Source organism: Electrophorus electricus, chromosome 13 (genome assembly GCF_041902795.1).
Source record: "Electrophorus electricus isolate QZ-2024a chromosome 13, ASM4190279v1, whole genome shotgun sequence".
In the NCBI taxonomy this organism is placed as follows: Eukaryota; Metazoa; Chordata; class Actinopteri; order Gymnotiformes; family Gymnotidae; genus Electrophorus; species Electrophorus electricus.
Window position 1 is genome coordinate 2,615,565 of NC_137509.1, and position 27,560 is coordinate 2,643,124.

The following is a 27,560-nucleotide window of genomic DNA, read 5'->3' on the forward strand; positions in this document are numbered from 1 at the left end:
TCATTTTAAAATAAAAACATTTATTACATTGATATGTTCAAGCAGCCAATGTACGGCCTCTAAAAACCTGTAGTGTTTCTACCAGAGAAACATTCATGATCTGTCTATACAAACAGATGGGTCAATAAAAAGCAAAAAAATTATTGTACAATATTAATGGAAAAAAGCATTTACAAGTCATATATTTCACTGCTACAAATTTCACATATCTGTACAAAAACTAGATTCTACAGGCAAACTCTCCCCAATAACTACTCTGTCAAAAATATTATCCACAACTATTCCAGTCTACATATCCCTGCATAATATGACACGGCAATGGCAGATAACATACATATATTATTTAAAAATAAAAAATAAAACAAAATCAGCAAACCAAGAAAATACCCAAGTTATATTATATTTTTACCACTTTAATGTTAAATAGAAAAAGGTAAGTATATAAATTGTTGGAAACTAAGATGTTTTCAGTGGAGTCTTGTTTAAAGTGCTCTATTTGATTGTGCTACACTTGTTTATTTTTACATGACTGTAAAACATATATTAATAAACATTAGTGCCTTCTCAACTAGGGTGTTCCACTGTGTGTGTGCGTGTGTATTTATATTAAAAAAAAATTATAATACATTTTTTTACAGGTAAACAATGCTGAAAAAAACTTGGATTGTCTGAGGCTTAGGTCTGTATGGATGAGTCATGGCGTCAGAGGCATGTCACTACAGTCCAAGTCCCACTATAGGGATTTGCATTACTGGTCTGACAGGCAGGTTCCTGCTGTGTTAAGCTTATGGTCACAGAACTTTAACCTGTGCCATATACAGCATGCAGTCTCTGTACTGATCCCAACACTGGATGACCTCTAGGAGGCGCTGTTCCCATCTCTGACCACTGAGAAAATACTGCAGTCTGTACAGCTGTCGCGCAGCTGTGATTTGGTCATTGTTGCGCCGCTCTGAAAACTGTTACTGGCACATCTCCCTTGACTTCTGGGTAAACATGAAATAGATAAATGTGTTAGCATCTTAATGACCTGGAGAATTCGGTTAGAAACAAGATATAGCAGTGAGGCTCTGAGTGTGAAAGAAAAAGACTAAAATGTCATCAACTATGTACTATAAGACAAAAGTAAAACCCCCTACAGCTGTCTGCAGAACAGAGAGCTTCCTTACATAAACACATCCACACCTCAGACTGCCTTTGCTGACCGTTCCTGCTCAACACTGTCAAACTGCACAGAGTGAGACTTAAACTTGAAGTTTGTGCAGGATTATTTTTACTGAGGGTCTGAAACATCTTGGAAGAGAGTGGCATGACACGTTGAAGCATTTTCCCTCCTCAAAGGCACCCTCATCCCCCACCCCAGCCCCACCCTAATCCTTAAAGAACTGGGTCATGAAGAGTACCACCTGCTGTCCGGTATGAGCTGGAGGGTACGGTAGAGCTCAGCTGTGGAGGGCAGGGTCATGGGGTCAGAGGTGGGTGTGGAGAGGCCAGTGTGGGACGCGGACGTGCAGGAAAGAGCCGGACTGGACGGGACTTTGGCCCCGGACTGAGCACCTGCACAGAGATGAGTGGAACAGTGAACACCCCCTACACCTTTTTTTTTTTTTTTTTTTTAAATGAGTTAAATCCTATAAACGTCCAAAGGAAACAATTCCAGGACAAAATCAAACATTGCTCAAAACACAACATAAATCACTTTAAACCACTCCAACTGCTGAACAAAATGCTTAAGGCTCTGATTACAATCCATCACCAGAGCAAAAGTAGCCACACCTACTCCACAAGCACAGCGAACAAACACCCCACGACAGCTACGGCACTATGAATGTCTAACATGATCGGAACTGGGCACAGCCCCAGAAGCAGCACGGTGCCCCAAGTGTGTTCTGTCTGCTGCTGAACACGCCCAGACCAGCAGTCTGAACACACCCATGCCAAACCTCTGCAGCTGCTACTGTACTGCAGAGTTCTGAGATATACAACAAACGATATTTATAAAACACATGATCCGATATACACAACACACGCCACCTCGAATTTGCAGGGTAATTTCACCAGCTTCATTAGGTGCAGGGTGATATTACAGGTTATTATAACCAAATGTTATCTAATTGTAGATGAAAAAGCGAAACTGCTTACGGTGTTGGGAGGATCACCGCTGCACATTCATTACGGTGGTTGGACGTGTTCAGCAAGACGTTTTAGATGCAATGTGCAGTGTCAACACTAAACTTCCTCTGTCATGAGGGCATCCAGTTCATTACAGTACGAGGTGACATTTCAGTTTCTGAGCTATTTTCATCAAGACCAATGATGCAGCTGAAGTTTGTTACACTTAATGCTGGCTAGACTCAAACATGTGCATCAGCATTTATGGCTCTGACACAAGTCTGAGATATCACTCCATTATAACTCCATTAGCACTACGGAAAGCTCCTCACTATATAATCCCCCACCCCCAAAGCTGGTGAAAGGCCACTCATGTGACATAGATCACACACAGACACAATTCCCAAGTCATGAGGGATTCATCAAAGTCATGCTGAAAACAGCAACAAAATGACACCCAGGTAAGTGAGATCACACAAGACACAGAGGGGAGGGGATGGGAGGGGAGGGGCGACACACCCACCCACCCACACACCCACCCACCATGGATAAAAAGCTCAGCACTGCAGGGGGTGCTAGTGAGCACTGGTATCTCAGACCCGGTGAGTCTGCTGTAGCTGTCTGTAAGACCCACCGATGGTTAAGGCGCGGCGAGACTCAGATGTGGCATGCCGCCTGTGGCCCACAAACGGGGCCATGTTCAAAAACTGGGTCTTCAGCCACAGGGCACGGTCCTCCTCAAAAGCTTTTCTCTACAGAAGACAGAACAGTGAACGAACAGCATGGAACAACACAGCACTGTGACACAAACACAGTGTGGAGGTTAACATCAGGATCTTGGCATTTTGGGATTAACTACGTCAAACCTCCCCGCCCCATCACAGGAGCGAACCGATTCCTGCTTTTCCTGCTTGGATTCTGATCCCATTACCTCGTGGCCGAGGCGGATAGCAGCTTCGGTGAAGTTCTTCCTCTCCATCTCAAAGTTCTTCTTCTGCTCGTGGAAGAGGCTCCACTCCTCCTTCAGACGCTCCTTCTCCTCCAGCAAGTATCCGTCGTTCAGCAGGGCCGCCGTCTCCTCGTCACACGGCAAGCTCAGCTGCTGCTGTGGCACCAAGCCAGAAACAAGAGCTCAAACCCAACCCAACCCCCGCCTCTAAACACGGCTCCAACCCAAGCCCAGCCACCAACCCAGCTCCATCTCCACTTTAATCCCAACCAGTCATTTCAAACACAGCCACAACCAATCCAAGGTCACAGCTGTTGCTCCTGTGTGTATGTTTAGGTGTCTGTGTAGGTACCTGCAGTAGTTGTTGCTGAGTCTGGATGAACTCTGTACACTGCTGTAGTTCCATCTTCATATGTGTTATGGCCTCCTCATGCTCCCTCCTAGAGATCACCTCCTCTTGCTCCCGACTAGCAGCCAGCGACACTGACACACAGATTGTTACAAAACAATAAGTAAAGGATGTGTACCACCTCCCCCTGCACTGCCGGGAGGACACGCACCCTGGCTGTCGAGTCTCTGCATGTGGCTTTTCAGTCTCCTCCACTGCAGACGGATGCTGTTGGCCAGCTGCTCACGAGCCTGTTCACACATCTGCTCCAGAGGGTCTCTGCTGCCCTCACACAACTCGTCGTCAGGTTCAGAGCCCGCCTGAAACATGCGCACAGACCACACACAGGCACACGACACCACGTATACAGTCATATCAGAGACAGTGTTAATCTCTGGTTCTTTATTTTTGCTGCGTGCGGTTGTATATGCTGTGCAGGAAGGGAGGGACCAATCAGATGAGAAGAGCTGGATATGTTTCTCTCTGAGTGAGGAGTCTGTGGTCAAATTACAGGCATGTTCCAGTCTTGCCTCTCACAGCTGTGTATGTGTGTGTGTGTGTGTGTGTGTGTGTGTGTGTGTGTGTGTGTGTGTGTGCGCGCGGTGCGGACCTGCTCCAGGCTGTCGTCAGCAGGCGTGTGTGTGTGTGTGTGTGTGTGTGTGTGTGTGTGCGGTGCGGACCTGCTCCAGGCTGTCGTCAGCAGGCCTGTGTGTGTGTGTGTGTGTGTGTGTGTGTGCGGTGCGGACCTGCTCCAGGCTGTCGTCAGCAGGCGTGTGTGTGTGTGTGCGGTGCGGACCTGCTCCAGGCTGTCGTCAGCAGGCCTGTGTGTGTGTGTGTGTGTGTGTGTGTGTGCAGTGCGGACCTGCTCCAGGCTGTCGTCAGCAGGCGTGTGTGTGTGTGTGCGGTGCGGACCTGCTCCAGGCTGTCGTCAGCAGGCGTGTGTGTGTGTGTGTGTGTGTGTGTGTGTGCGCGGTGCGGACCTGCTCCAGGCTGTCGTCAGCAGGCGTGTGTGTGTGTGTGTGTGTGTGCGCGGTGCGGACCTGCTCCAGGCTGTCGTCAGCAGGCGTGTGTGTGTGTGTGTGTGTGTGTGCGCGGTGCGGACCTGCTCCAGGCTGTCGTCAGCAGGCGTGTGTGTGTGTGTGTGTGTGTGTGCGCGCGGTGCGGACCTGCTCCAGGCTGTCGTCAGCAGGCGTGTGTGTGTGTGTGTGTGTGTGCGCGGTGCGGACCTGCTCCAGGCTGTCGTCAGCAGGCGTGTGTGTGTGTGTGTGTGTGTGCGCGGTGCGGACCTGCTCCAGGCTGTCGTCAGCAGGCGTGTGTGTGTGTGTGTGTGTGCGCGGTGCGGACCTGCTCCAGGCTGTCGTCAGCAGGCGTGTGTGTGTGTGTGTGTGCGCGGTTCGGACCTGCTCCAGGCTGTCGTCAGCAGGCGTGTGTGTGTGTGTGTGCGCGGTGCGGACCTGCTCCAGGCTGTCGTCAGCAGGCGTGTGTGCGTGTGCGGTGCGGACCTGCTCCAGGCTGTCGCCAGCAGGCGTGTGTGTGTGTGTGCGCGGTGCGGACCTGCTCCAGGCTGTCGTCAGCAGGCATGTGTGTGTGTGTGTGTGTGTGTGCGCGGTGCGGACCTGCTCCAGGCTGTCGTCAGCAGGCATGTGTGTGTGTGTGTGTGTGTGTGCGCGGTGCGGACCTGCTCCAGGCTGTCGTCAGCAGGCGTGTGTGTGTGTGTGTGTGTGTGCGCGGTGCGGACCTGCTCCAGGCTGTCGTCAGCAGGCGTGTGTGTGTGTGTGTGTGTGTGTGTGTGTGCGCGGTGCGGACCTGCTCCAGGCTGTCGTCAGCAGGCGTGTGTGTGTGTGTGTGTGTGTGTGTGCGCGGTGCGGACCTGCTCCAGGCTGTCGTCAGCAGGCGTGTGTGTGTGTGTGTGTGTGTGTGTGTGCGCGGTGCGGACCTGCTCCAGGCTGTCGTCAGCAGGCGTGTGTGTGTGTGTGTGTGGTGCGGACCTGCTCCAGGCTGTCGTCAGCAGGCGTGTGTGTGTGTGTGTGTGTGTGTGTGTGTGTGTGTGTGGTGCGGACCTGCTCCAGGCTGTCGTCAGCAGGCGTGTGTGCGTGTGCGGTGCGGACCTGCTCCAGGCTGTCGCCAGCAGGCGTGTGTGTGTGTGTGCGCGGTGCGGACCTGCTCCAGGCTGTCGTCAGCAGGCATGTGTGTGTGTGTGTGTGTGTGTGCGCGGTGCGGACCTGCTCCAGGCTGTCGTCAGCAGGCATGTGTGTGTGTGTGTGTGTGTGTGCGCGGTGCGGACCTGCTCCAGGCTGTCGTCAGCAGGCGTGTGTGTGTGTGTGTGTGTGTGCGCGGTGCGGACCTGCTCCAGGCTGTCGTCAGCAGGCGTGTGTGTGTGTGTGTGTGTGTGTGTGTGTGCGCGGTGCGGACCTGCTCCAGGCTGTCGTCAGCAGGCGTGTGTGTGTGTGTGTGTGTGTGTGTGCGCGGTGCGGACCTGCTCCAGGCTGTCGTCAGCAGGCGTGTGTGTGTGTGTGTGTGTGTGTGTGTGTGTGCGCGGTGCGGACCTGCTCCAGGCTGTCGTCAGCAGGCGTGTGTGTGTGTGTGTGTGGTGCGGACCTGCTCCAGGCTGTCGTCAGCAGGCGTGTGTGTGTGTGTGTGTGTGTGTGTGTGTGTGTGTGTGGTGCGGACCTGCTCCAGGCTGTCGTCAGCAGGCGTGTGTGTGTGTGTGTGTGTGTGTGCGCGGTGCGGACCTGCTCCAGGCTGTCGTCAGCAGGCGTGTGTGTGTGTGTGCGCGGTGCGGACCTGCTCCAGGCTGTCGTCAGCAGGCGTGTGTGTGTGTGTGTGTGTGTGGTGCGGACCTGCTCCAGGCTGTCGTCAGCAGGCGTGTGTGTGTGTGTGTGTGTGTGGTGCGGACCTGCTCCAGGCTGTCGTCAGCAGGCGTGTGTGTGTGTGTGTGTGGTGCGGACCTGCTCCAGGCTGTCGTCAGCAGGCGTGTGTGTGTGTGTGTGTGGTGCGGACCTGCTCCAGGCTGTCGTCAGCAGGCGTGTGTGTGTGTGTGTGTGGTGCGGACCTGCTCCAGGCTGTCGTCAGCAGGCGTGTGTGTGTGTGTGTGTGGTGCGGACCTGCTCCAGGCTGTCGTCAGCAGGCGTGTGTGTGTGTGTGTGTGGTGCGGACCTGCTCCAGGCTGTCGTCAGCAGGCGTGTGTGTGTGTGTGTGTGGTGCGGACCTGCTCCAGGCTGTCGTCAGCAGGCGTGTGTGTGTGTGTGTGTGGTGCGGACCTGCTCCAGGCTGTCGTCAGCAGGCGTGTGTGTGTGTGTGTGTGTGTGTGTGTGGTGCGGACCTGCTCCAGGCTGTCGTCAGCAGGCGTGTGTGTGTGTGTGTGTGTGTGTGTGTGTGTGTGGTGCGGACCTGCTCCAGGCTGTCGTCAGCAGGCGTGTGTGTGTGTGTGTGTGTGGTGCGGACCTGCTCCAGGCTGTCGTCAGCAGGCGTGTGTGTGTGTGTGTGTGGTGCGGACCTGCTCCAGGCTGTCGTCAGCAGGCGTGTGTGTGTGTGTGTGTGGTGCGGACCTGCTCCAGGCTGTCGTCAGCAGGCGTGTGTGTGTGTGTGTGTGGTGCGGACCTGCTCCAGGCTGTCGTCAGCAGGCGTGTGTGTGTGTGTGTGTGTGTGGTGCGGACCTGCTCCAGGCTGTCGTCAGCAGGCGTGCGTGTGTGTGTGTGTGTGTGTGTGTGGTGCGGACCTGCTCCAGGCTGTCGTCAGCAGGCGTGCGTGTGTGTGTGTGTGTGTGTGTGGTGCGGACCTGCTCCAGGCTGTCGTCAGCAGGCGTGTGTGTGTGTGTGTGTGTGTGTGGTGCGGACCTGCTCCAGGCTGTCGTCAGCAGGCGTGTGTGTGTGTGTGTGTGTGTGTGGTGCGGACCTGCTCCAGGCTGTCGTCAGCAGGCGTGTGTGTGTGTGTGTGTGTGTGTGTGGTGCGGACCTGCTCCAGGCTGTCGTCAGCAGGCGTGTGTGTGTGTGTGTGTGTGTGTGGTGCGGACCTGCTCCAGGCTGTCGTCAGCAGGCGTGTGTGTGTGTGTGTGTGTGTGTGTGGTGCGGACCTGCTCCAGGCTGTCGTCAGCAGGCGTGTGTGTGTGTGTGTGTGTGTGTGGTGCGGACCTGCTCCAGGCTGTCGTCAGCAGGCGTGTGTGTGTGTGTGTGTGTGTGTGGTGCGGACCTGCTCCAGGCTGTCGTCAGCAGGCGTGTGTGTGTGTGTGTGTGTGTGTGGTGCGGACCTGCTCCAGGCTGTCGTCAGCAGGCGTGTGTGTGTGTGTGTGTGTGTGTGGTGCGGACCTGCTCCAGGCTGTCGTCAGCAGGCGTGTGTGTGTGTGTGTGTGGTGCGGACCTGCTCCAGGCTGTCGTCAGCAGGCGTGTGTGTGTGTGTGTGTGGTGCGGACCTGCTCCAGGCTGTCGTCAGCAGGCGTGTGTGTGTGTGTGTGTGGTGCGGACCTGCTCCAGGCTGTCGTCAGCAGGCGTGTGTGTGTGTGTGTGTGGTGCGGACCTGCTCCAGGCTGTCGTCAGCAGGCGTGTGTGTGTGTGTGTGTGGTGCGGACCTGCTCCAGGCTGTCGTCAGCAGGCGTGTGTGTGTGTGTGTGTGTGGTGCGGACCTGCTCCAGGCTGTCGTCAGCAGGCGTGTGTGTGTGTGTGTGTGGTGCGGACCTGCTCCAGGCTGTCGTCAGCAGGCGTGTGTGTGTGTGTGTGTGTGGTGCGGACCTGCTCCAGGCTGTCGTCAGCAGGCGTGTGTGTGTGTGTGTGTGTGGTGCGGACCTGCTCCAGGCTGTCGTCAGCAGGCGTGTGTGTGTGTGTGTGTGTGGTGCGGACCTGCTCCAGGCTGTCGTCAGCAGGCGTGTGTGTGTGTGTGTGTGTGGTGCGGACCTGCTCCAGGCTGTCGTCAGCAGGCGTGTGTGTGTGTGTGTGTGTGGTGCGGACCTGCTCCAGGCTGTCGTCAGCAGGCGTGTGTGTGTGTGTGTGTGTGGTGCGGACCTGCTCCAGGCTGTCGTCAGCAGGCGTGTGTGTGTGTGTGTGTGTGTGTGTGGTGCAGACCTGCTCCAGGCTGTCGTCAGCAGGCGTGTGTGTGTGTGTGTGTGTGTGTGTGGTGCGGACCTGCTCCAGGCTGTCGTCAGCAGGCGTGTGTGTGTGTGTGGTGCGGACCTGCTCCAGGCTGTCGTCAGCAGGCGTGTGTGTGTGTGTGTGTGTGTGTGTGTGTGGTGCGGACCTGCTCCAGGCTGTCGTCAGCAGGCGTGTGTGTGTGTGTGTGTGTGTGTGGTGCGGACCTGCTCCAGGCTGTCGTCAGCAGGCGTGTGTGTGTGTGTGTGTGGTGCGGACCTGCTCCAGGCTGTCGTCAGCAGGCGTGTGTGTGTGTGTGTGTGGTGCGGACCTGCTCCAGGCTGTCGTCAGCAGGCGTGTGTGTGTGTGTGTGTGGTGCGGACCTGCTCCAGGCTGTCGTCAGCAGGCGTGTGTGTGTGTGTGTGTGTGTGTGGTGCGGACCTGCTCCAGGCTGTCGTCAGCAGGCGTGTGTGTGTGTGTGTGTGTGTGTGTGGTGCGGACCTGCTCCAGGCTGTCGTCAGCAGGCGTGTGTGTGTGTGTGTGTGTGTGTGTGGTGCGGACCTGCTCCAGGCTGTCGTCAGCAGGCGTGTGTGTGTGTGTGTGTGTGTGTGTGTGTGTGTGTGGTGCGGACCTGCTCCAGGCTGTCGTCAGCAGGCGTGTGTGTGTGTGTGTGTGTGTGTGTGTGTGTGTGGTGCGGACCTGCTCCAGGCTGTCGTCAGCAGGCGTGTGTGTGTGTGTGTTGCAGACCTGCTCCAGGCTGTCGTCAGCAGGCGCGTGTGTGTGTGTGTGTGTTGCAGACCTGCTCCAGGCTGTCGTCAGCAGGTGCGTGTGTGTGTGTGTGTGTTGCAGACCTGCTCCAGGCTGTCGTCAGCAGGTGCGTGTGTGTGTGTGTGTGTTGCAGACCTGCTCCAGGCTGTCGTCAGCAGGTGCGTGTGTGTGTGTGTGTGTTGCAGACCTGCTCCAGGCTGTCGTCAGCAGGTGCGTGTGTGTGTGTGTGTGTTGCAGACCTGCTCCAGGCTGTCGTCAGCAGGTGCGTGTGTGTGTGTGTGTGTTGCAGACCTGCTCCAGGCTGTCGTCAGCAGGCGCGTGTGTGTGTGTGTGTTGCAGACCTGCTCCAGGCTGTCGTCAGCAGGCGCGTGTGTGTGTGTGTGTGTGTGTGTGTGTGTGTGTGTGTGTGGTGCGGACCTGCTCCAGGCTGTCGTCAGCAGGCGTGTGTGTGTGTGTGTGTGTGTGTGTGTGTGTGTGTGTGTGTGGTGCGGACCTGCTCCAGGCTGTCGTCAGCAGGCGTGTGTGTGTGTGTGTGTGTGTGTGTGTGTGTGGTGCGGACCTGCTCCAGGCTGTCGTCAGCAGGCGTGTGTGTGTGTGTGTTGCAGACCTGCTCCAGGCTGTCGTCAGCAGGCGCGTGTGTGTGTGTGTGTGTTGCAGACCTGCTCCAGGCTGTCGTCAGCAGGTGCGTGTGTGTGTGTGTGTGTTGCAGACCTGCTCCAGGCTGTCGTCAGCAGGTGCGTGTGTGTGTGTGTGTGTTGCAGACCTGCTCCAGGCTGTCGTCAGCAGGTGCGTGTGTGTGTGTGTGTGTTGCAGACCTGCTCCAGGCTGTCGTCAGCAGGTGCGTGTGTGTGTGTGTGTGTTGCAGACCTGCTCCAGGCTGTCGTCAGCAGGCGCGTGTGTGTGTGTGTGTTGCAGACCTGCTCCAGGCTGTCGTCAGCAGGCGCGTGTGTGTGTGTGTGTGTGTGTGTGTGTGGGGTGCAGACCTGCTCCAGGCTGTCCTCAGCAGGCATGTGTGCGCGTGTGGTCTTCCTGGGGCTGAGCATGGACACCATGTCCTTCTTCATGAGCTGCAGGAGCTTCTTCAGTTCAGCATTCTCCTGCAGCAGCACTTGATGGCGCCCCTCATAGTCACTCAGCAGAGCCTTGTACATCTCCCCCTCGTGTCTGAGACAGATACAGATACACACACACCTGGGATTATGAAATGCACCCCCATGAGTGTGATCAGCAGCGCGGTGACTCGGCAGTTTACCTGGCCTCCATCTTGCTCGTCTTCCACAGGCTTCTTTTCCCGTCAGCGCGGCCCACGCAGTTCGCCACCTCAATGGCTGAAAGACAGCAGAACACAAACATTGGAAAAGGAAAAATTAACCCTGCATGGCCAGACAGCTCCACCACACACACACACACACACACACACACACACACACACACACACACACACACACACACACCAGCTGTGCCCATTTGTCCACCTGAGATACCCAAACCCAATCGTGAAACTACGCCTTCACATCCTAAGTAAAGCTGTTCGGCTGAGGACCAAGCTACCGAGTCTCTTGTCGCGCTTGTCCACGAGCAGCTGGTTGAGACGTTCCTTCAGCTTCGCACTCTCCCTCTCTTTACGCTTGGCGTCGTGGTTGTACTGTGTAGCACGGCTGGCGATGATGCTCTGAAGCTTCTGCACCTGTTCAGTGTGGCGTGAAAACACGTTAGAAAGCATGCGTGGACACACACACCCGCAGCTCCAGACAACTCACCCACATGCCTCATCTAGCCCAGGAAACCTCTCAGACCACCATCCCATGAGACTGCTAAGATGACAAAGTTACAGCCTGCTTTTGTGTTTTGGCTTTCTACAGCCTTTACAAGTTATGATTACTTGTTTGTGGTCATAAGATCAATAATTCCACTACACAGACTCAATAGCCCCTACACTGTAGCCGCTGAGAGGTTTCTATGAACAGCCTCTTACTTCCTGTCCGGTCAGAGCATTGAGAGTGACCTACTTCCTCTTTCTCCGACTTCAGGTACCTCTGCAGGGTTCGGATCTTCAGTTGGAGCTGACGCTCGCCTTCATGAAGGCCCGAGTTCTCCCTCCGGGTGTGCTCAAGCTGGTCCTGAAACAGCGACGCACACACACACACACGCACGCACACGCACACGCACACATTAGCTAAAAAAACAAAAAACAAACAAACACACACCTTCTCTAGATCTGAGGGAGCATCATCTCACAACAGAGCTGGCAGCAGTTTCCTTAGCCTTTAACAGGCCTCTTTTTGCTCCGAGGCTGTACTATCAAACATCAAAGTCGGTTTGATGACACGTCTCTCAGGTAACAGAAGGACCTCACGGCTGAGCTGCGACCAGGACAACCAGTGCACATCGGATCTGGGCTCTTGGAAGCATAAGCCAAGAGACATTAGGCCAATACTCTCAGCTTTGACAAGGCTATTTGGTTCTACTATAACAAGGATCTTTAAAATCCAGAGCCTCCCAGCGATGTTGGTTCCAGCTCCAAAAACACCTGGCCCATCGGGGATAGAGAACGGAACACAATGAAACGTGGACTGGCTGGGGTCAGCAGACAGGATTAAAACTGCCCTGCACTCATACAGAGAGACAAAGGGTTTGTATAAGAGGCTTGTTCCAGAAGATCAATCACCTCGCACAATTCAGTTACAAAGATAAATCCAACAGGCTGGACCTTGATGCTCTACATTGAAATCAGCACATGAACACTAGAGGCAGGTGTGTGACATTATGAACGGAGATGACCTCTACATCTAAAAGGGAGAAATAATTCACTGGTGACCATGACAATGACCATCACCCTCTGGTAATGATAGCAGTACATCTGAATTACATCTGCATGTTACTGAACAACACCTTAGACTCAGATGAGTTTACTTATAAATCCATGTCTTCATTAGTGTGAGAGCAGTTCATAACCACAGGTGCTTAACGTTCATAAACTCCTTAAAGTAACCCTAATTGTCCATAAAGTCATACAGTCTACAGGTTCTCTCCAAAGACCTTAAAGAATTAAGTTATACATCAATACAGTCACTGTAAATGCAGGCAGGATCTAACGACTCTGTAGAGCATAAGTTAGCATGAGTTAGAAACCAAGACTCATATCCTCCTCTGGCCGACAACGGACACTACAACAACAACAACAACAATATAAACAATAACGAACAATATTCTAGAAAAGTGTGTAAGACATCTGCTGTACTTTCAGTCTGGAGTTGTTGTGCTGCAAGTGTTCCAGGTCGCTGTTGTTTTTTAGCTGCTGGGTCTCGAGGTCGTGCAGGGTCCGCTGGCCTCTCCTCTGGAGCTGCAGCAGCTCATAGAGCAGGTTCAAGGCAGACGCAGCACCGAGACTGGGCCCTGCTCCCCGAGCCTCCACACACACGCCACACAGCCCCAGGGCCGCCGCCTCCTGTGCACAGAAACACACAGACACATTAGATGCCTGCACACTGTTCACATGCCACACCAAACTGGTGCCAGCATCCTGGGACCATGCTGCATCTGCACTTATCAACTCTGAGCCTGAAGTACATCTCTGAGATCGCACATGTTTGGAGCGCTCCACCAGTCTTATTTAGAAGGGATGCAGTGGTTCAGCAGAAACACTGGTGAACGCTTGCAAATGTTCTATACTAGCAGCCCAGTTGTTGCTAATGACATCACCCTGCTAACCTTAGTCAGGAAATACAGCAAAGGGTTAGTACTGTTAATGAGGGCACATCGGGAGGAACGGTTAGTGTTGGAGAACACAGAGACAGCATAAGAGTTTGTGTAATTGAAAAAATGAAAATGAATAATTTCAGCACATTCCATATAAGACCCAATCTTTGAATGATTGCAGCAAGGATTACAAATTACTGCAAAGATCATTAGATTCAGTTTCTTTACAAGATATATGAAAATACCTGTAGTGGAAGTGTATGCACCAGTTAGGATGTACAATTATGAATCAAAGGTTGGAGTTTGAGTCAGGTGGTCTACTAGATTTCAGTTCAAATCCACACTTATCCCACTGCCTCACAGGCCAAAGCTGTGAGATATTCACAGTTAATTAACGCAAAACTAAACAACTGTTGTGTCAAGCACATGCATAAATGTGAAAATATCACCATCACCATGTTGGTAACCAAACGTGAACTGAATCCCGTTTTGCGGACCTGGTTGACGTAGGCAACACACTGTGGGATGTTCTCCTCTGTGCAGAAGGCAGTTAACACGCTGTAGGAGTGTTTGGAGTTCGTCTCAGAGGCGCGAGTGGCCGGGGGCGATCTGTGCCTGGAGGGAGACTCATCGATGTGGGAGACACTGGAGAACTCTCGGATCCCTGCACACAGTACAGCAAAGCCGGGCGTTACAGCCGCCTGTTGGAACCTACCTCGTTGGGGGGGGGGTAAATCGGTGTAAAAACAACCAGGGTAGCACAAAGGCCTCCCATGTCCTAGCATTCTGTGAGCAGGATGAACCCGGCGAACACACAAAGCCTTTACACTCATCACCAGGAATCCCAATACCACAGAACTTTAAATCTAGAAAGCTACACCATGCTTTTTGAAAATCTGAATCGATTAGCCAAGCACTGAGAGGGTTAAATAAGGACTACAATGTGAGCCCTGAATGAACAGATCAACATGAATGCACATTAGGTCCCATGACGAGTACCCATGTTTCTAGTGCTTACCAAGACCAGGGTCTGGCATCATTGGTGGCGTCCACCAGTCTCCCATGTCAGCACATAACCGGGACAATGACACATGCAGGGCATCAACAGAACTTCAGACAGCCAGTCCTGAAACAGAACACCCATCCACGCTGGATTACAGAGCAAGCACCAATCTGATGGATTATCCCACCATACTGCACCACCGCAGGATTACTGATGCAAACCACAACCAACCAGGTCATGCGGTAGGTGCAGACTGACGCTACAGGCCTGGGGTTATCTAGAGCCAATGGAGCTGGACAGTGTTGTGGGGTCATCTGCTCTGTTTCCCACCCAAGAGACTCTCTTACCCCTCCCTCAAACAAGATCAACACCACAACAACAACAAAACAACTACTTGAATTGGTGAATACTGAAAATGTATCAGGTAAACTAAAGTGAGCTATATGGGGGGCACCTGAGTGAATATGTGTATGACATGTGGAAACAGTCAGCTCAGACTTCATATAGCTTACACCAGAGCAGCCACACACACACACACACACACACACACAGCCAAAGTCTGACAGGTCAGAAGAAAATACAGCACAATCAAATTCAACAGTGCAGGCCATGGAGAAGCTAACTTAATGCCTTTGTGTGTATTGCATGATCCCGAACAGAAAGCGATTCTTCCACAGAGGTCATCAGAAATGTGGACATCAGACCTAATTTGCCCGTTTTCCAGGGGACCAAGCCACCACGGCACCCACAGTCACCTGAAGGTTTGTAAAGAACTGAAGATGTTAAATCAAGATGCCTTTTTCTTATGGTTCTAACATACAACCATAAAATATGGACATATATGGAGCAAATAAAGTTATTTAATCTACACTGTCATGTAGGGTATTTAACAGGCTAAGATAGAAGAGACTACATATTTCATTTTAGGACAGATGGCAAATCCCTCTTAATCCTCCAGTCAGGCTGTTCCTGGATAAACCAACTATGTACAAAAGGCACTACAGTGAAGAACTCAGTCTGACTGGAACCTGATGGTTGTGGTGCATGCCACGCTGTACGTCTACGACTGCTGCAGTGAGACAACGTTAATAATAAAGAACCTCCTAGCTAAACAGTCACCTCAAACACATTTCACACAGCAACTGTCTATGTGGGAAGCTGTTCAACATAACTTCTCTTAAGTCCAAGACCCCAACCACCTGTTTACTCTAAAGATGGGAAAACAAGCATATTAACAAAATACGAACACGTTTGTCACTGAAATTAAAACCAGCCAATGACCAGCTACAGTTAGCTAACGCCATGCTGTTGGGTGTCCGGCTGGGTGGTGTTAAAATGGTCGGCTGGCGTTTACCTAAAACATCAGCATTCCTTGTTTAGGCCGGGTAGCTAGCTAGTTAGCCAACTGAATGTGTCAACCTGCGGTAGCAATTTATTTTTGGAAGATGAACAACAGATCTACAGAGCATCAACACACTTTCTAGTCCAAAGCTATAACCAGACCTTCAGCTTCAGAGCCCGTTACCCATTTGAGATAAGCATCCTGTGAAGGCAACCGTGAGCTGGCAAGGTAGGTTAGGTAAGGAGCTGTGTAGGTTAAACCTGCTCTAGGCAGCTAGCGGACACTGCTCGGGCTAGACGGGGCTAGCTAACCTAGCTAACGATAGCGAATCTAGCTTACTAGCTACCGACAGTCATTGGCTTCGGCTGAAGCTACGTAGTGCTAGCCAGGTGGTAACTGTTCGGTAACTAGGTTAGTTGGGAACATGACAAATCTGTGTTCATATTCAGCGAACTAATCCAACCACCACCGATGCTAGCTAGGTTAGCGGAGCTGCTAACCAGCACCGACCCAGCTAGCGAGAACTAGCTGGCTAACTACGACTGACAGATTGTCTACTCAACTTACGGTCAGCGTGCTGGTCCTTTGTAAAGGTTGCCGTATGCTGGGCTAAAGTTAGTGGCAAGGTGGTTGCCACCGAACGGCCCAACATGTGAGGGGAAAAAATAGTGTTTGATTCAATATCGAGGTGATTTTGCCTTTCCCAGCCTCAGGCGCTGTACTTTTCAAATGCCGTTTGAAGTACACCTTGTTCTGGCAGTAAAAATAAACACCTTGGTCATTGGTGAGACCGTTGTTAGGCAACTAGTATTTAACCTCCGTATTGGCTCAAACGGACTTAGCGTTGTAATTTACCTGAGAAGTGAGCAGGTGTTCAACAGGAAGCGATGAGATTGCATCGGTTCAGTTTGCAGTGTTTGTGTATTAGTGCAGTCCTTCTGGAGTGATATGCAGAACTGGCTTACAGTCCAGAGATATTGAGCTGTCATATTTGACGGTGAAGACAATCAAGTTTGGTGATTTTGTTCGAAACAAGAACCAGGAGAGACTTTATTGCCATTCGCACAGAATACTCCAGGAAGGAGTTAACCTGAACTTTGTAGTCATTATTGCGTTGTTATTGAGGACGCTCTTTGTGCATAAATGTAGATACTTTTAGATTAAACCCGGTTTGAACCACTGGAAGAATAATTAAGTCACAGAAACTAGGGTCTATCACAGGGGAACCTGTGGTTTTCTAAGGCACAGCGCAAAAATCAACACAACAGGAACATGAGTGCTCCAGTTTGAACCATACTGATCGGTTAGAGTTTTCAAAGAGGAGACTTGACACTTATACCAGGAGTCTACGCTCCCTATTCCTTGGGGGTGATATGGGATGTAAAACCTTTGTCTAACGTCCAAGGGTTTCATTGACTCTTTCATCAGTTTACCGTTGAAATAAGTTATTTGTTCATTACTCAGTTGAAAAGAAATTCCTCAGCAAGGACATATGTGAGATAAGAGAATCTTTGAAAGCTTCTCGCCATGTTTATTCTGCCAGGAAACTAAATGCGCTTTATATACTACACCAATATATACTTGTAATCTCCATTAGGGGGCGGTGATTCAATTAAATCAATGTGAATTTGCGTCCAGAGACTTACTGGTCATGGTTAGCCGATTAGAGAAAGCCTGACTTTTTGTTTTTATTGTTTTTGTTTCCAAGAAGTGAACACAAGTCTGCTCACAGGCATGACAGTCATTATTTATTTGTGTCCAAAAATAGGTTTTCTGCAACATATAAAATTTTTTCTCAGTCCCAGAGTTTCCTATTTGTGATGTAGATCTATCACTAATGTGCAATACGCTTCAATAACCTCAAACTGTCCTCCCCTAAAGCCCAGTTGCAGCTCATCCAGTGAAGTGGTTTCATAAACAGAAAGATTCTCCTCAATACTAGATACACAATGCTGAATAGGGAGAGTAGAAGCTACTGCACACAATGGACATGTATCTAGAGCAGCCTTTATGAACTGATGGTATCTAGAGCAGCGTTTATGAACTGGTGTATCTAGAGCAGCCTTTATGAACTGGTGTATCTAGAGCAGCGTTTATGATCTGGTGTATCTAGGGCAGCATTTATGAGCTGATGTATCTAGAGCAGCATTTATGAGCTGTTTTTGAATGTTTTGAGTGGCTCATACTGTGTCCTGTGCCCTCGATGAATGAAATCATATTTGGAGGAGTCACATAAATTCATTAAACAGCAATTGTGTCTTCATGTGCTATGGAAGCGTTCCTTCCCCACAGGTCCTTAGTGATGCAGCAAGTGTGTCTGGGTTGATATTAACCCTTTACTTCTCTGTCTGTTTCAGAGCTCAGATGAGTTTCAGCTAAGGCAGTGAGTTCGGCAGTTCATGCCCCGCCTTCCCCCAGTCCACCACACAAAAGGGTGAAGACCTCTGATTCACAGATGGTGGGTGCTCACCTTGTCTGTACATTTGATCCAGACACACCCTCACCCACAGCGTGACTGGCCATAGGAGTAGAAACTGGAGCCACCTATGAAAGCAGAGACATGGATATCCAGGAAGACACCAGGTTTGTGTCTTCTTTGAGGTTTGTCTTCAGAGTAGTTGTGAGGGGTCGCCTGATAGAGGAGGTTACCTGCAGGATTCACCTGAGCATCTGTTGTTGTTTCCCCCTTACTGTGTCATTGGGTGAACACTGTCAGGTTTCTAGAGAGGATAAACATTGGCCAGAGGAGTGTGCAGGTGGATCTTAGCCTAGACGGTTAGTGTACTCTCAGCCATGAAAGCCAACTTAACAAAGTCCAGGGCTTCCACACACAGTGGCTGTTGGCATGGCAGTAGAGAAATATCTGGTAATTCCCATACCAGAGTCCTGCTGGAGCTGCCACAAAGCAACACAACTGGAGGAGGATGCAACGTTTGTCTACAAATAAAAGTCTTCGTTTGGCTCAGCGTGGAAGAACACAGAGTTACAAGCTAGGGAGCCTTCCATGGAAGGGAAAGTCTCATCCATCAGGCATGTCCAGGGAGGCATGACTCACCAGGGAGCCTCATGTAGAGGCCTAGCAGTCTTTCTGCACAATCTGGAGTAAATATGTGATTAAGGTTTTGCATCTCCATTCTTGACCTGAGTCCTGTAACAGAGGAGGGTTTGGGCAGATCAAACAGCCTGGAAATTAGACTCAAGGAGCATCACTGTGGGTGATGCACGTCTGGGATGAGTAACATTGGTTTGGACGCCATCGGTCCTCTGCAGTAATCAAGCCCTTGATTGCCTGGGGCTGAGGGGCAGACAGAAATGGCGGTAACAGAGGGAGACATCCAGGTGAGGACAAGTTTCATGGTCATATTTTTTACACTTGTGACAAGAGAATTGTCTGTGTTTTTACCGTGGCCTTCAGGGCTTTCTTGTTCTTTTTGTTAGACTTTGCAGTGGGCATTACCATGTCCACAACCTTTTTTATTGGCTGCTAAACTTTTATTCATGACACACTGGGCCTTTCCCCCCCACCGTGCCGAGTTAGCCCACGTACACAAGGTGGGAAGAGTGCTCTCATAGATTTCTGTGAAGGTGGAGTTTTAGTGTAGTTACAGTAGGCCATCACAAAGCATGAAAAGGAACCGTGCAAAAGACTCAGTAGGTCCCTGGATGATGTCTGTGACATCAGAGTGGGAGGAGCTCCACAAGCCTAACATCTGCTCCACACAGACTCTCAGCATCCAGAACGCCTCCCCCACACAGGTAGGTGGGTGTGGCATTGGTATAGAAGCAAAGGCACCAGGATAGGTGGGAGGAGTGCATGTCTGAAGGATTACAGACGCATCCCGATTGGACAGATCATGGGATCCCGCAAGAATCCGGATCCCAGAATCCCAGTATGATCTTATCATTTACTCTTTGGGTTACTGACTTTGAGTGGAGGCAGTCTCGTTTCTAAGGCGCAACTACTGCGGCATGCCTGTCTGACCAGTCAGAGCTGTCTGAACCGCGCTCTGCAAACCTGGTGCTGCTGGAACTACTGGCTGGTCTGTGGTATGGGGCGGAACATTAAACAAAAGCCCTGGGGAATGAGCCATAGCCTGCCCTGCAAGCCACATAATTTTATCTTCAAGCGATTGCAAAGACTCACTTAACATATCCATTTAATCAGGCCAGATTTTGTCAGCACAACAGTCAATTTGTTGAAGCAACCCAGTTACATCAGGCCATTTTGCCAACGTGTGTGGGTTTACCATGACTAGTAGTCAAAACACTTCCATCCTCAGATACTCACAGAGCAGATAAAAAGGCTGCAAAATTCCCCATGATTTTTGCTGGCTTTCATATCCTCAACAAAGCCCAAGTGCTTTGGACACTCCACTGTCCAGTCCCCTATTAGCTAACACTCCACTTGACATTTACACTTTACAAACCCACTTTTTCCATTTGAGCTCTAATCTTCCTTCCCTTGGGTGAGGGAGGATATTCAGTAACCACAGCAAAAAAGGGAACAGTTTATTCTCAACATTATCCCAATTTTTGACTGAGTCACCATTATTTCATAAAGAATAAAAAAAAACAACAACTCAAATAACAAAAAACTAGACCTTCAGGGGTCTAATTTGAATTATACAACAGACGCCAAGAAGTGGAGCCTTTAATAATAACATTAATAATAACACACTTTTCAAGTCACTAAGTGTTCAAATAAAAAGCTTGTCAGTAAGAATATTTCACACTTCCACATTATATTGAACTTGAATATCTTTCATATTGATCTATATAGAGGAATATGGGTAGTGTATAACTTTCAGAACAGTTCTACGGCATTTTACTGTCATTTATAAGTGTTGTATCTTATTATATTAATGGCAAATTAAAAGTGATCAAGAGAAATTCTATCAATGTAAACAGAGTGATAAACACGTACACAGGCACCTCCCTCAGTATGCTATAAACTGTCAAATCTCTTAACAGGAGGGTAGACATTGTATTATGGCCTTTTGATTTTTTTCCTGCAGTGAAAGCACTTGTGCCCATTGAGGCCAAGGAACACAAAAGCTCACCCTGTCTGTAATCTACTGCATGCACAATATATCAGAGCCCGTGACTTCAGAACCAAGTGCAGATTTAATGAAGCTGCTACCTAGCTGTTAGGAAGCTGGTATATAGCTGTTTTGCAGTGTAAATGTGGTTTCCTGCAGGGTGGATCCTGATTGTCTGCTTGGGCCAGTGCAGAGGCAGGGCGGTCAGAGGCAAGGCGGTCAGAGGTAGCTAGAGGGCTCTTGATCCAGCTTGTATGTGCCAAAGGTTGGATGGTTTTTGCATGTGGTGATAAAGGCCTGAAGCTCAGAGAACACCATGCCATCCTGCTGCTTCTGCTGTTGCTGCATGCAGGACACAGACATAGCACACGGACACGGAACACAGGAGACAGACATAGGACATGGGACATAGAACACGGCACACAAGACAGTTTGTCAGCACTCAGTCTTACTGATATACACGGAAGCATCTGACTCTAGAATCAGGTGTCTGGTTTAGTATTCACATATTCTTCTGTAGTGCATATCAGATTCTGGGCATTTGTACTGCAGTGGTTGCAGTTATTTACATTAATAGCAATTGGTAGGTGCTTTCATTAAGAGAGAAATATTTACATATTTAATAGTACAATAGTGTTTTTGCCCCCTATCATCAGAAGATGAACTGGGCCGAATACAGAATGGAATCAAACATGTTGCTGAGAGTAACAGGGGATAGTTCACACCAGCGGCACCCGCACGGTCTGTGCACCTGCGCTGCTCGGGCATCCTCACCTTGATGGTCTCGTACGTTTCGGTGATGATGGCAATGAAGAGGCTGAGGACCATGTAAGTGAAGATGGAAATGAAGCTGTAGATGTAGACCCTGCTGAAGAGCCACACCATGGAGCCCCTCTCCCGCAGCTTGCTGAAGGTCAAATAGATCTCGTCGCCGTTGATCATGGAGAACAGGCAGTACGCCACAGTGTTGAAGCTACGAAACTGAGCAGAAACGGCTTGGGACTAAACTCACACGATACCCTAATGGTTTTCTTTTTTTCTCAGAGACATAGAATATGTTTCCTGTAGCTCATATCAGGAATACATAAGTGGCTGTTTTGTGTTTTTATAATTGTGTTTTCTTGTCCAGTGGTTCCCTGCACTAGGTCATGTTTTTGGACACACCTAATGTGACTTGCATAGGGTTTCGTAAATATCTGGAGAGAATGAGGCCACGGAAGCACAGGAGAGAATGATCTGTTGAACATGATGCTCCTCCTGTGTGTGTGTGTGCGTGTGTGTGTGTGCGCAAAGGAGTCTCACATTTTCGTGGTGCGGTCCCAACACGATCCAGCCGCAGAAGCAGTAGCTGACGTAGATGAGCACAGCACAGGTGGAGAATCGCATGACGTTGGGCAGTGCCGCCTTCAGTGTGAGGATGAGGATCTAGAGGTCAGATGAGGCCCAGTTCTCAGACTGAAGCAGAATTTAACAAGCTGCTCCCAGTTTGCAGATTTAAGTTAAAACTGTTCCATATTTCATGTGAACTCAGCGATCAATAACTGTTTAAATGCATACATTAGTCCTTTAAATGTGTAATTGTTAAAATACTTAAATACCTACTCTGAAATACCTAGTCTGTATACACATGCAGTATGTGAACAATAATGTCTATAATACAGTAGTATTATGTTTGCAGTGTTTATAATAAAGTAGTATTATGTTTACACTGTTTATAATTGTTTACAGTGTTTATAAAGTGTATATAATTGTGTTCTTAAATATAACTTTGTTCATTTTTATCTTACATTATATTTCTTGATGAAGCCCAGGTAACGCATGACTCCAGTCCACACTAGTATGGTGGAGGTGCCCAATAAAATACTGCATACATTGTAGTTTGTCAGCTCCTAAAACAAAGTCCAGACAGACCTAATGGCTTTTACTACATCTGTACATCTGAAATCACTTCTGGGATTACTAGGACTAATGGCTAATTCTAATCATAAATTAGAGATTAAGAGGTAATCATTTTTAAAATGGTTCACATCTATGTAACTCAAGAATAAATGATGTCATTTGAAGTCATTAAATTGCACTTAATATTTTGAAGTTTGTGTATGCATGGCTGAGTGTGGGTGTTTTTGTGTGCGTGTGTGTCAAACAGCACTAGCCGCAGGAAGTGACTCACAGCATCTGTCAAAATAAACATCGCACCTTTCATCTCACGATCACCAATCACTCCGTCTGCTCTGCCGTCATACGTATGGCAATGAGCAGAAGGACACTTCACATTTCAGAACTATAGAATAGCTACCGGCCGTTTTATTTTCTACAAAGTGTGAAGTGTGTTCTAAACCGGGGTGGTGAGCTCGGTGTCCGAAGAGCCAAACTCCAGTTCACACTCCAGATCCTGGCACAAACCCACTGTGTGTGTGTGTGTGTGCGCGCGTTTGTGTGTGTGTGTGTGTGTGTGTGTGTGTGTGTGCGCGCATGCGTGCACATGCGTATGTGTGTGCATGTATGGGGGCGTCACTCACTTTGCTCTGGATGCAGATTTTGAGAACTGATCCAGTAATAGTCAGTACGTCACTGAGGATGATCAGAATGTGCCATCCATTGACAAACTGCATGCGATCGGACCATGACACTGTCCCATGATGCTCAGAGATAAACCAAACGTACTCCTACAGAGCCCAAACCGTCAGCTTTTAACTATAACTCACAGAAACTGGAATTGCTTGTTTTCTGTTTCTTCTGTGCTATATATGATCCATTATAAATTAGGTGTTTAAAAAGGCAAAAAACAAAACCTGCAAATTTAGAAATTTTCTTAAACTGAATATCAACTTTTATAGACAAGCAGAGTCTGTAATTCTTACTAAAACAAAACAAACGGAGGGTTCATTCACTGTGTGACAAACTCAAATGCTACAGGTGACGCAGGTGTTGCATGGCCCTGCAGGTTGTGCAGGTCAGCTGGTGTAGACTCACGAGCAGCAGGCGGACACTGGCACACACCGAGCGTGTGCACAGAACCAGCGACAGCAGACACACCACGATGACCAGCGAGTCAAACAGCACGATCAGCAGGAAGTGACTCACAGCGTCTGTCATGATAAACATCGCACCTTTCATCTAACGGTCACCAATCACTCTGTCTGCTCTGCTCTCACACGTACGGCAATGAGCAGAAGGACACTTCACATTTCAGAACTACAGAATAGCTATCAGCCGTTTTATTTTCTACGAAGTATAAAGTGTGTTCTAGACCAGGGTGGTGAGCTCAGTGTCCGAAGAGCCAAATTCCAGCCCAGTTCACATTCCAGACCCTGGCACAAACCCCCCTGACTGAACTGATCAGTTTACCGCCAAGTTTAGGTGTTTTTTAACAAAAAAATATCCAAACTGTGCTGGGCTTTGTCCCCTAGAACTGGAGCGGGGCATACCCAGCTCTTAAAGCTGTCTTCAGTAAAACGAAACCAGTATAAGAGGCTCACAAATAGTGAATCCTATCCAACTGTATCTAAAACAAAATCTACATTTAGGACTCTACATCCAGAAAGTTCTTTGTTTATCAAATAGATGAACAAAAGTTTATAATATCCACTAATCGTTGAACTTTAGCAGTGAACACAACTAATAAATGTTCATGGTAGCATCATTTAGAGGATAATATACAAAACATCAAATACTGGATAAATAATACACAGAACTACTCAAGCACTGGCTAAAAGCTTTTTTTCCCCCATTTATGAATATATTTAATTTATAAATATAGAATGAAACTCACAATCTGAAACATTTGTAAACAATAAATTTCAGTAAAATAATGTAAACTGCAACAAATCAACTCACTGGAGTTTGAGACAGTCCATTCCTTGCAGACCTTTATCTCAGCATTGCTGTTTAAAGACACTTTAATCCGTCCACTGTGGGCTCTGTTGTCAAACTCTATCTATAGAAACAGAAAACACATAAAAAAGGAAGTCACAAAAGTAACAGAATTAACTACAAGATATTACTGATCACAGTCTTGACAAAATGTGATTAAAAAGAACACAATGCTTCTCAAAAAGAATTTACAAATTTAAAAAACTTAAAATTTGGCTTTTAAATGACTAATCTTAAATCTTTGACAGGTTTAAAATTAGTGGGGGGTGAGATTTTTGTAAACAAAGACAATTGTTTGCAGTGCACAAAGCTTTATTCATGTACTGTGTGTGTGTGTGTGTGTGTCTCTGGCTGTAACTATAGCACTATTCATCTCTGATGCTGTTAAGCTTAAATCAGAGCCTAATACATCAGTTTTAAACACTGCTTCGAAAATCTACACGATGCTGTCTGTGATTTTATTATTTATTTATGATTTATTTTATTGGTCATTCCAGGCAACTCATGGAACGGCTGTGACACAGTACTGGAAAACCCCAGCAGGAACTACACAGAGGCAATGCAGCATGTGAACAGATAAGCTCAGTGTGCCTTTCTTGGAGAGCATGCAGTTACAGTGAACTGTTATAGTAGGTCTGAATGGGAAGTGGGTTTTTTCCTTATGATGAGCATACCGCATGCAGAAACGAGTTCCCTTCCTTATTACAGAATGCAATGTGGAACTTACACAAAGGAAATTATGACTGAACCCAAAGCAAAGTAAACATGCTGATGCTAGCATTTCATTCATAAGGTGACATAAACAAATAATAAATCATTCTGATTAATAACTGTAATCTTTTATTTTAATGAATTAATTCAGGGTAAAATGGGTCAATGCAGTTGTGTCCCACATGCTAGAAGAAAAACCATAATGACAGAATTTTAGAGTTGGTTCGTGTGGACAGGGACGTGAATAATGTCTTCACTTGCCACAATGCTGAAGTTGTAGCAGTCTGGTAGCTCGTCGTGACGAACTGTTTGCAGATTAATAGCCTTCACTTTGAGATAGATGTTCACAGATAACAGTCTGTAAGGTGAGACATGATGAGCTACAACCTAAACACCTGCTGAGTTTAGAAGAAGCTAATCAGTGTAAGTTCATACTCAGGCTCCAAAAGCCTGGAGATCATAGCTAGGCTTACTGCTAGTGTAATGCAGGCAGACAAACAAACACAGAGTGAATGGGCAGGGAGTCGACTTGCAACACTAACAAAAAATATACATTTTAAAGACTAACAGAAAGGGTATGTTTTAAACACTAAAAGAAGAGGTACCTTTCAAAGACTTAACAGAATGCGTACCTTTTAAAATGCAGTGTGAAGTTTGCATCATTTGGAAAGACTTCATATTCCATGGAGTTCATAGGATAAATATAAATGCACTCTGCCAGAACAAAAAGTAAATGTTTGTATGATTTAAAAGAGCAATAAAGACAGGCAATATCATAGCTACTAGTTATTTCCTGCAGAGAATGTGTGTTCCTGCACAAATTATGCTGTAAGTACAAAACCTTTTTCGACATGGGGATCAATGTCAAATGAGTCGTTTTCAGGGGAGATGTTGCCATGGCGATAGAATTCCTGACACAGGGAAAGAGGGGTAACCACTCCATTCACTGTTTCAAACGCATGATTGCCCACGGTCACATTCTGCAGGTTCAAGTACTGACAGTTAAAAAGAAAGACAAAAAACAGATAAGGACTACAGAAAACACATTGAAGAGACAGAGAATTCCACCACCTTGTCATGCATCTTTACCACACTGCTATCTAGGACATGCACCCAATGTAATCAGATACTAAACTAGAACAAGAGGCAAAGTCATTTCATAATAATTGCAAAATGTTTCAGGAACCATTTGCTTCCATCCTGATTTTAGATATTTGTTTTAAACTCAGAAACGACAGTCCATTAATAAGGTGAAATCAGTTGCGTTTTGGCTAAAACACAAGATGTTTGACTCACATTAATAACATATAAAGACTTCTGTAGGACTGTAACCCTAACTGTGAATTGGCAGCATCAAACTGTCTATATTCAAACCTAATGACATTACAGCTAAATCATGTGAAGTCTGAAACATGGTTTCCCGGTTTCCCTGTTACCCTCATGATGATGTGGTCGATATGGTCGTGGACTTCATGCTTTGTATAGACTGCATACGTGCTGCCCCGGTCCTTGTAGTCCTTAAGGAAGAGGTGTTTGAAGGCCAGGAGGTTCTCTTCTTTGAAAGTGACCATCATCTCATTGCTCAGTCCAAAAGATACTAACTGTAATAGGAGTTAAAGATGTGAAACGCAAACCTTGATAACGAAAGCAAAACAGTGACACTGAAATTTTAACCCAATCCTTGGTGGTTGGTCTGTCTGATTAAAAGAAGTTTGATTCTTATACAAGTGAAGTGCTATTTGTGTATTATGAATGTGTTATGAATTAAAGAGCATGCGGACAGTGGCTTCAAATGACACCTGATGGACCAGATCAGAACTAGCATCAAATGATGGAAATGCACACAACATAAAACCAAGAAACTCACAGACTTCTCCAAGTATTTCAAAAAATACTGTTACCTCATATAACATATGGTGTTGGATTAAAACAATGCAAAACTATTGTTTTCAATCTTAAAAAAAAAAAAAAAAATCACCTTCTGTAATTTGGTTCTCCTACCTGAACAGTTATGATGATGATCTTCACAAACTGAAGCATCATCTTCCATGGCTTACGACCCCTTGCCTGATATTTCTCACAAGGACTCATGAAAAAGTATTTCAGTTTCCCCCTGAGCTCCTCCACTGTCTGGCAGTCTAGGTCTGCCTTAGCTAGCCAGCTGAGTGTTGAAACATTGCCACTGGAGCCACTGTTCACCAACACCTCCTGCTCAGACATCAGCTTGGTCTCATCTCACACACAGCACTGCAGAGGAACTGAGACTCTCGAAGCTGCGCTTACCTCAGACTGGAAGAACCGGTGTCAGGGTGAGGGACATATCTGATCAGGTCCCACACGCCACAGCCACAGATGTGTAGAAGGAAGGAGCTCCATTACGTATATTAATCCAGTTTGGTCACATTCACAGAATAGATCTGTCAATCAATAATGGTGCTGCATCTCTGAGAGACAAATGTTATTATGTAAGCTACAACAAAGCAGTGATCTACTAGTCCTGGTGAAAGGGTTTTCTTTAAAAGTGCAAATCAATGAAGAAAAAAAAACAAACCAGACACTTCAAATAAGTGTCTTTTACAAACTGATAACATTGCACTGTCAATATCAAACCTAATTTAA

The 27,560-nt window shown here is 48.2% G+C and overlaps 2 protein-coding genes and 1 long non-coding RNA gene across 15 annotated transcripts; 1 reads left to right on the forward strand and 2 right to left on the reverse strand.

Annotated features, from left to right (window-relative positions):
- On the reverse strand, window positions 1-16,383 carry ssx2ipa (synovial sarcoma, X breakpoint 2 interacting protein a). 7 transcript variants are annotated; one of them, XM_081694528.1, is made up of 14 exons: window positions 16,174-16,383; window positions 13,992-14,099; window positions 13,429-13,637; window positions 12,516-12,722; window positions 11,284-11,394; window positions 10,826-10,961; window positions 10,527-10,602; window positions 10,258-10,438; window positions 3,622-3,769; window positions 3,414-3,544; window positions 3,044-3,217; window positions 2,747-2,864; window positions 1,407-1,557; window positions 1-986 (listed from the first exon to the last, which is right to left on the reverse strand). In XM_081694528.1, the coding sequence occupies exons 2-14, from the start codon at window positions 14,035-14,037 to the stop codon at window positions 860-862; spliced, it is 1,815 nt and encodes a 604-aa protein (XP_081550654.1). In that variant the 5' UTR covers window positions 14,038-14,099; window positions 16,174-16,383; the 3' UTR covers window positions 1-859. The 7 variants fall into 7 exon arrangements, with proteins under 7 accessions (XP_081550654.1, XP_081550653.1, XP_035375623.1 ...); XM_081694527.1 differs by lacking the exon at window positions 16,174-16,383 and adding an exon at window positions 15,886-16,136; XM_035519730.2 differs by lacking the exon at window positions 16,174-16,383 and adding an exon at window positions 15,886-16,133 and having other exon boundaries at window positions 13,471-13,637.
- LOC118240089 (uncharacterized) lies at window positions 14,109-22,448 on the forward strand. Of its 2 annotated transcripts, XR_014115767.1 has the most exons (4): window positions 14,109-14,400; window positions 14,636-15,546; window positions 17,676-17,901; window positions 21,651-22,448. It is a non-coding gene; the product is annotated as an uncharacterized LOC118240089 (long non-coding RNA). The 2 variants fall into 2 exon arrangements; XR_004775264.2 differs by having other exon boundaries at window positions 14,109-15,546.
- On the reverse strand, window positions 20,141-27,202 carry mcoln3a (mucolipin TRP cation channel 3a). Of its 6 annotated transcripts, none has more exons than XM_027031985.3 (12): window positions 26,943-27,190; window positions 26,378-26,542; window positions 25,783-25,936; window positions 25,574-25,655; window positions 25,203-25,299; window positions 24,195-24,294; window positions 23,331-23,446; window positions 22,877-23,023; window positions 22,145-22,246; window positions 21,660-21,782; window positions 21,132-21,338; window positions 20,141-20,699 (listed from the first exon to the last, which is right to left on the reverse strand). In XM_027031985.3, the coding sequence occupies exons 1-12, from the start codon at window positions 27,159-27,161 to the stop codon at window positions 20,577-20,579; spliced, it is 1,635 nt and encodes a 544-aa protein (XP_026887786.3). In that variant the 5' UTR covers window positions 27,162-27,190; the 3' UTR covers window positions 20,141-20,576. The 6 variants fall into 6 exon arrangements, with proteins under 6 accessions (XP_026887786.3, XP_081550657.1, XP_081550658.1 ...); XM_081694533.1 differs by having other exon boundaries at window positions 20,512-20,699; window positions 21,132-21,264; window positions 26,943-27,202; XM_081694531.1 differs by lacking the exon at window positions 22,145-22,246 and having other exon boundaries at window positions 26,943-27,193.
- Window positions 27,203-27,560: the final 358 nt, after the last annotated feature.

Bases quoted from the DNA above. Each gene is read 5' to 3' on its own strand.
- ssx2ipa (XM_081694525.1), bottom strand. From the start codon at position 15,970: ATGTTGGGCCGTTCGGTGGCAACCACCTTGCCACTAACTTTAGCCCAG. The intron at 12,723-13,428 runs GTGATGGTGATA...TTCTGTGCACAG, and splicing joins CACGTTTGGTTACCAACATG to GAGGCGGCGGCCCTGGGGCT. The intron at 10,962-11,283 runs GTAGGTCACTCT...CACACTGAACAG, and splicing joins TGAAGTCGGAGAAAGAGGAA to GTGCAGAAGCTTCAGAGCAT.
- mcoln3a (XM_027031985.3), bottom strand. From the start codon at position 27,161: ATGTCTGAGCAGGAGGTGTTGGTGAACAGTGGCTCCAGTGGCAATGTT. The intron at 26,543-26,942 runs GTAGGAGAACCA...CTCCTATTACAG, and splicing joins TCATCATCATAACTGTTCAG to TTAGTATCTTTTGGACTGAG. The intron at 24,295-25,202 runs GCAAGTGAAGAC...CTGTTTCTATAG, and splicing joins GCTACAACTTCAGCATTGTG to ATAGAGTTTGACAACAGAGC.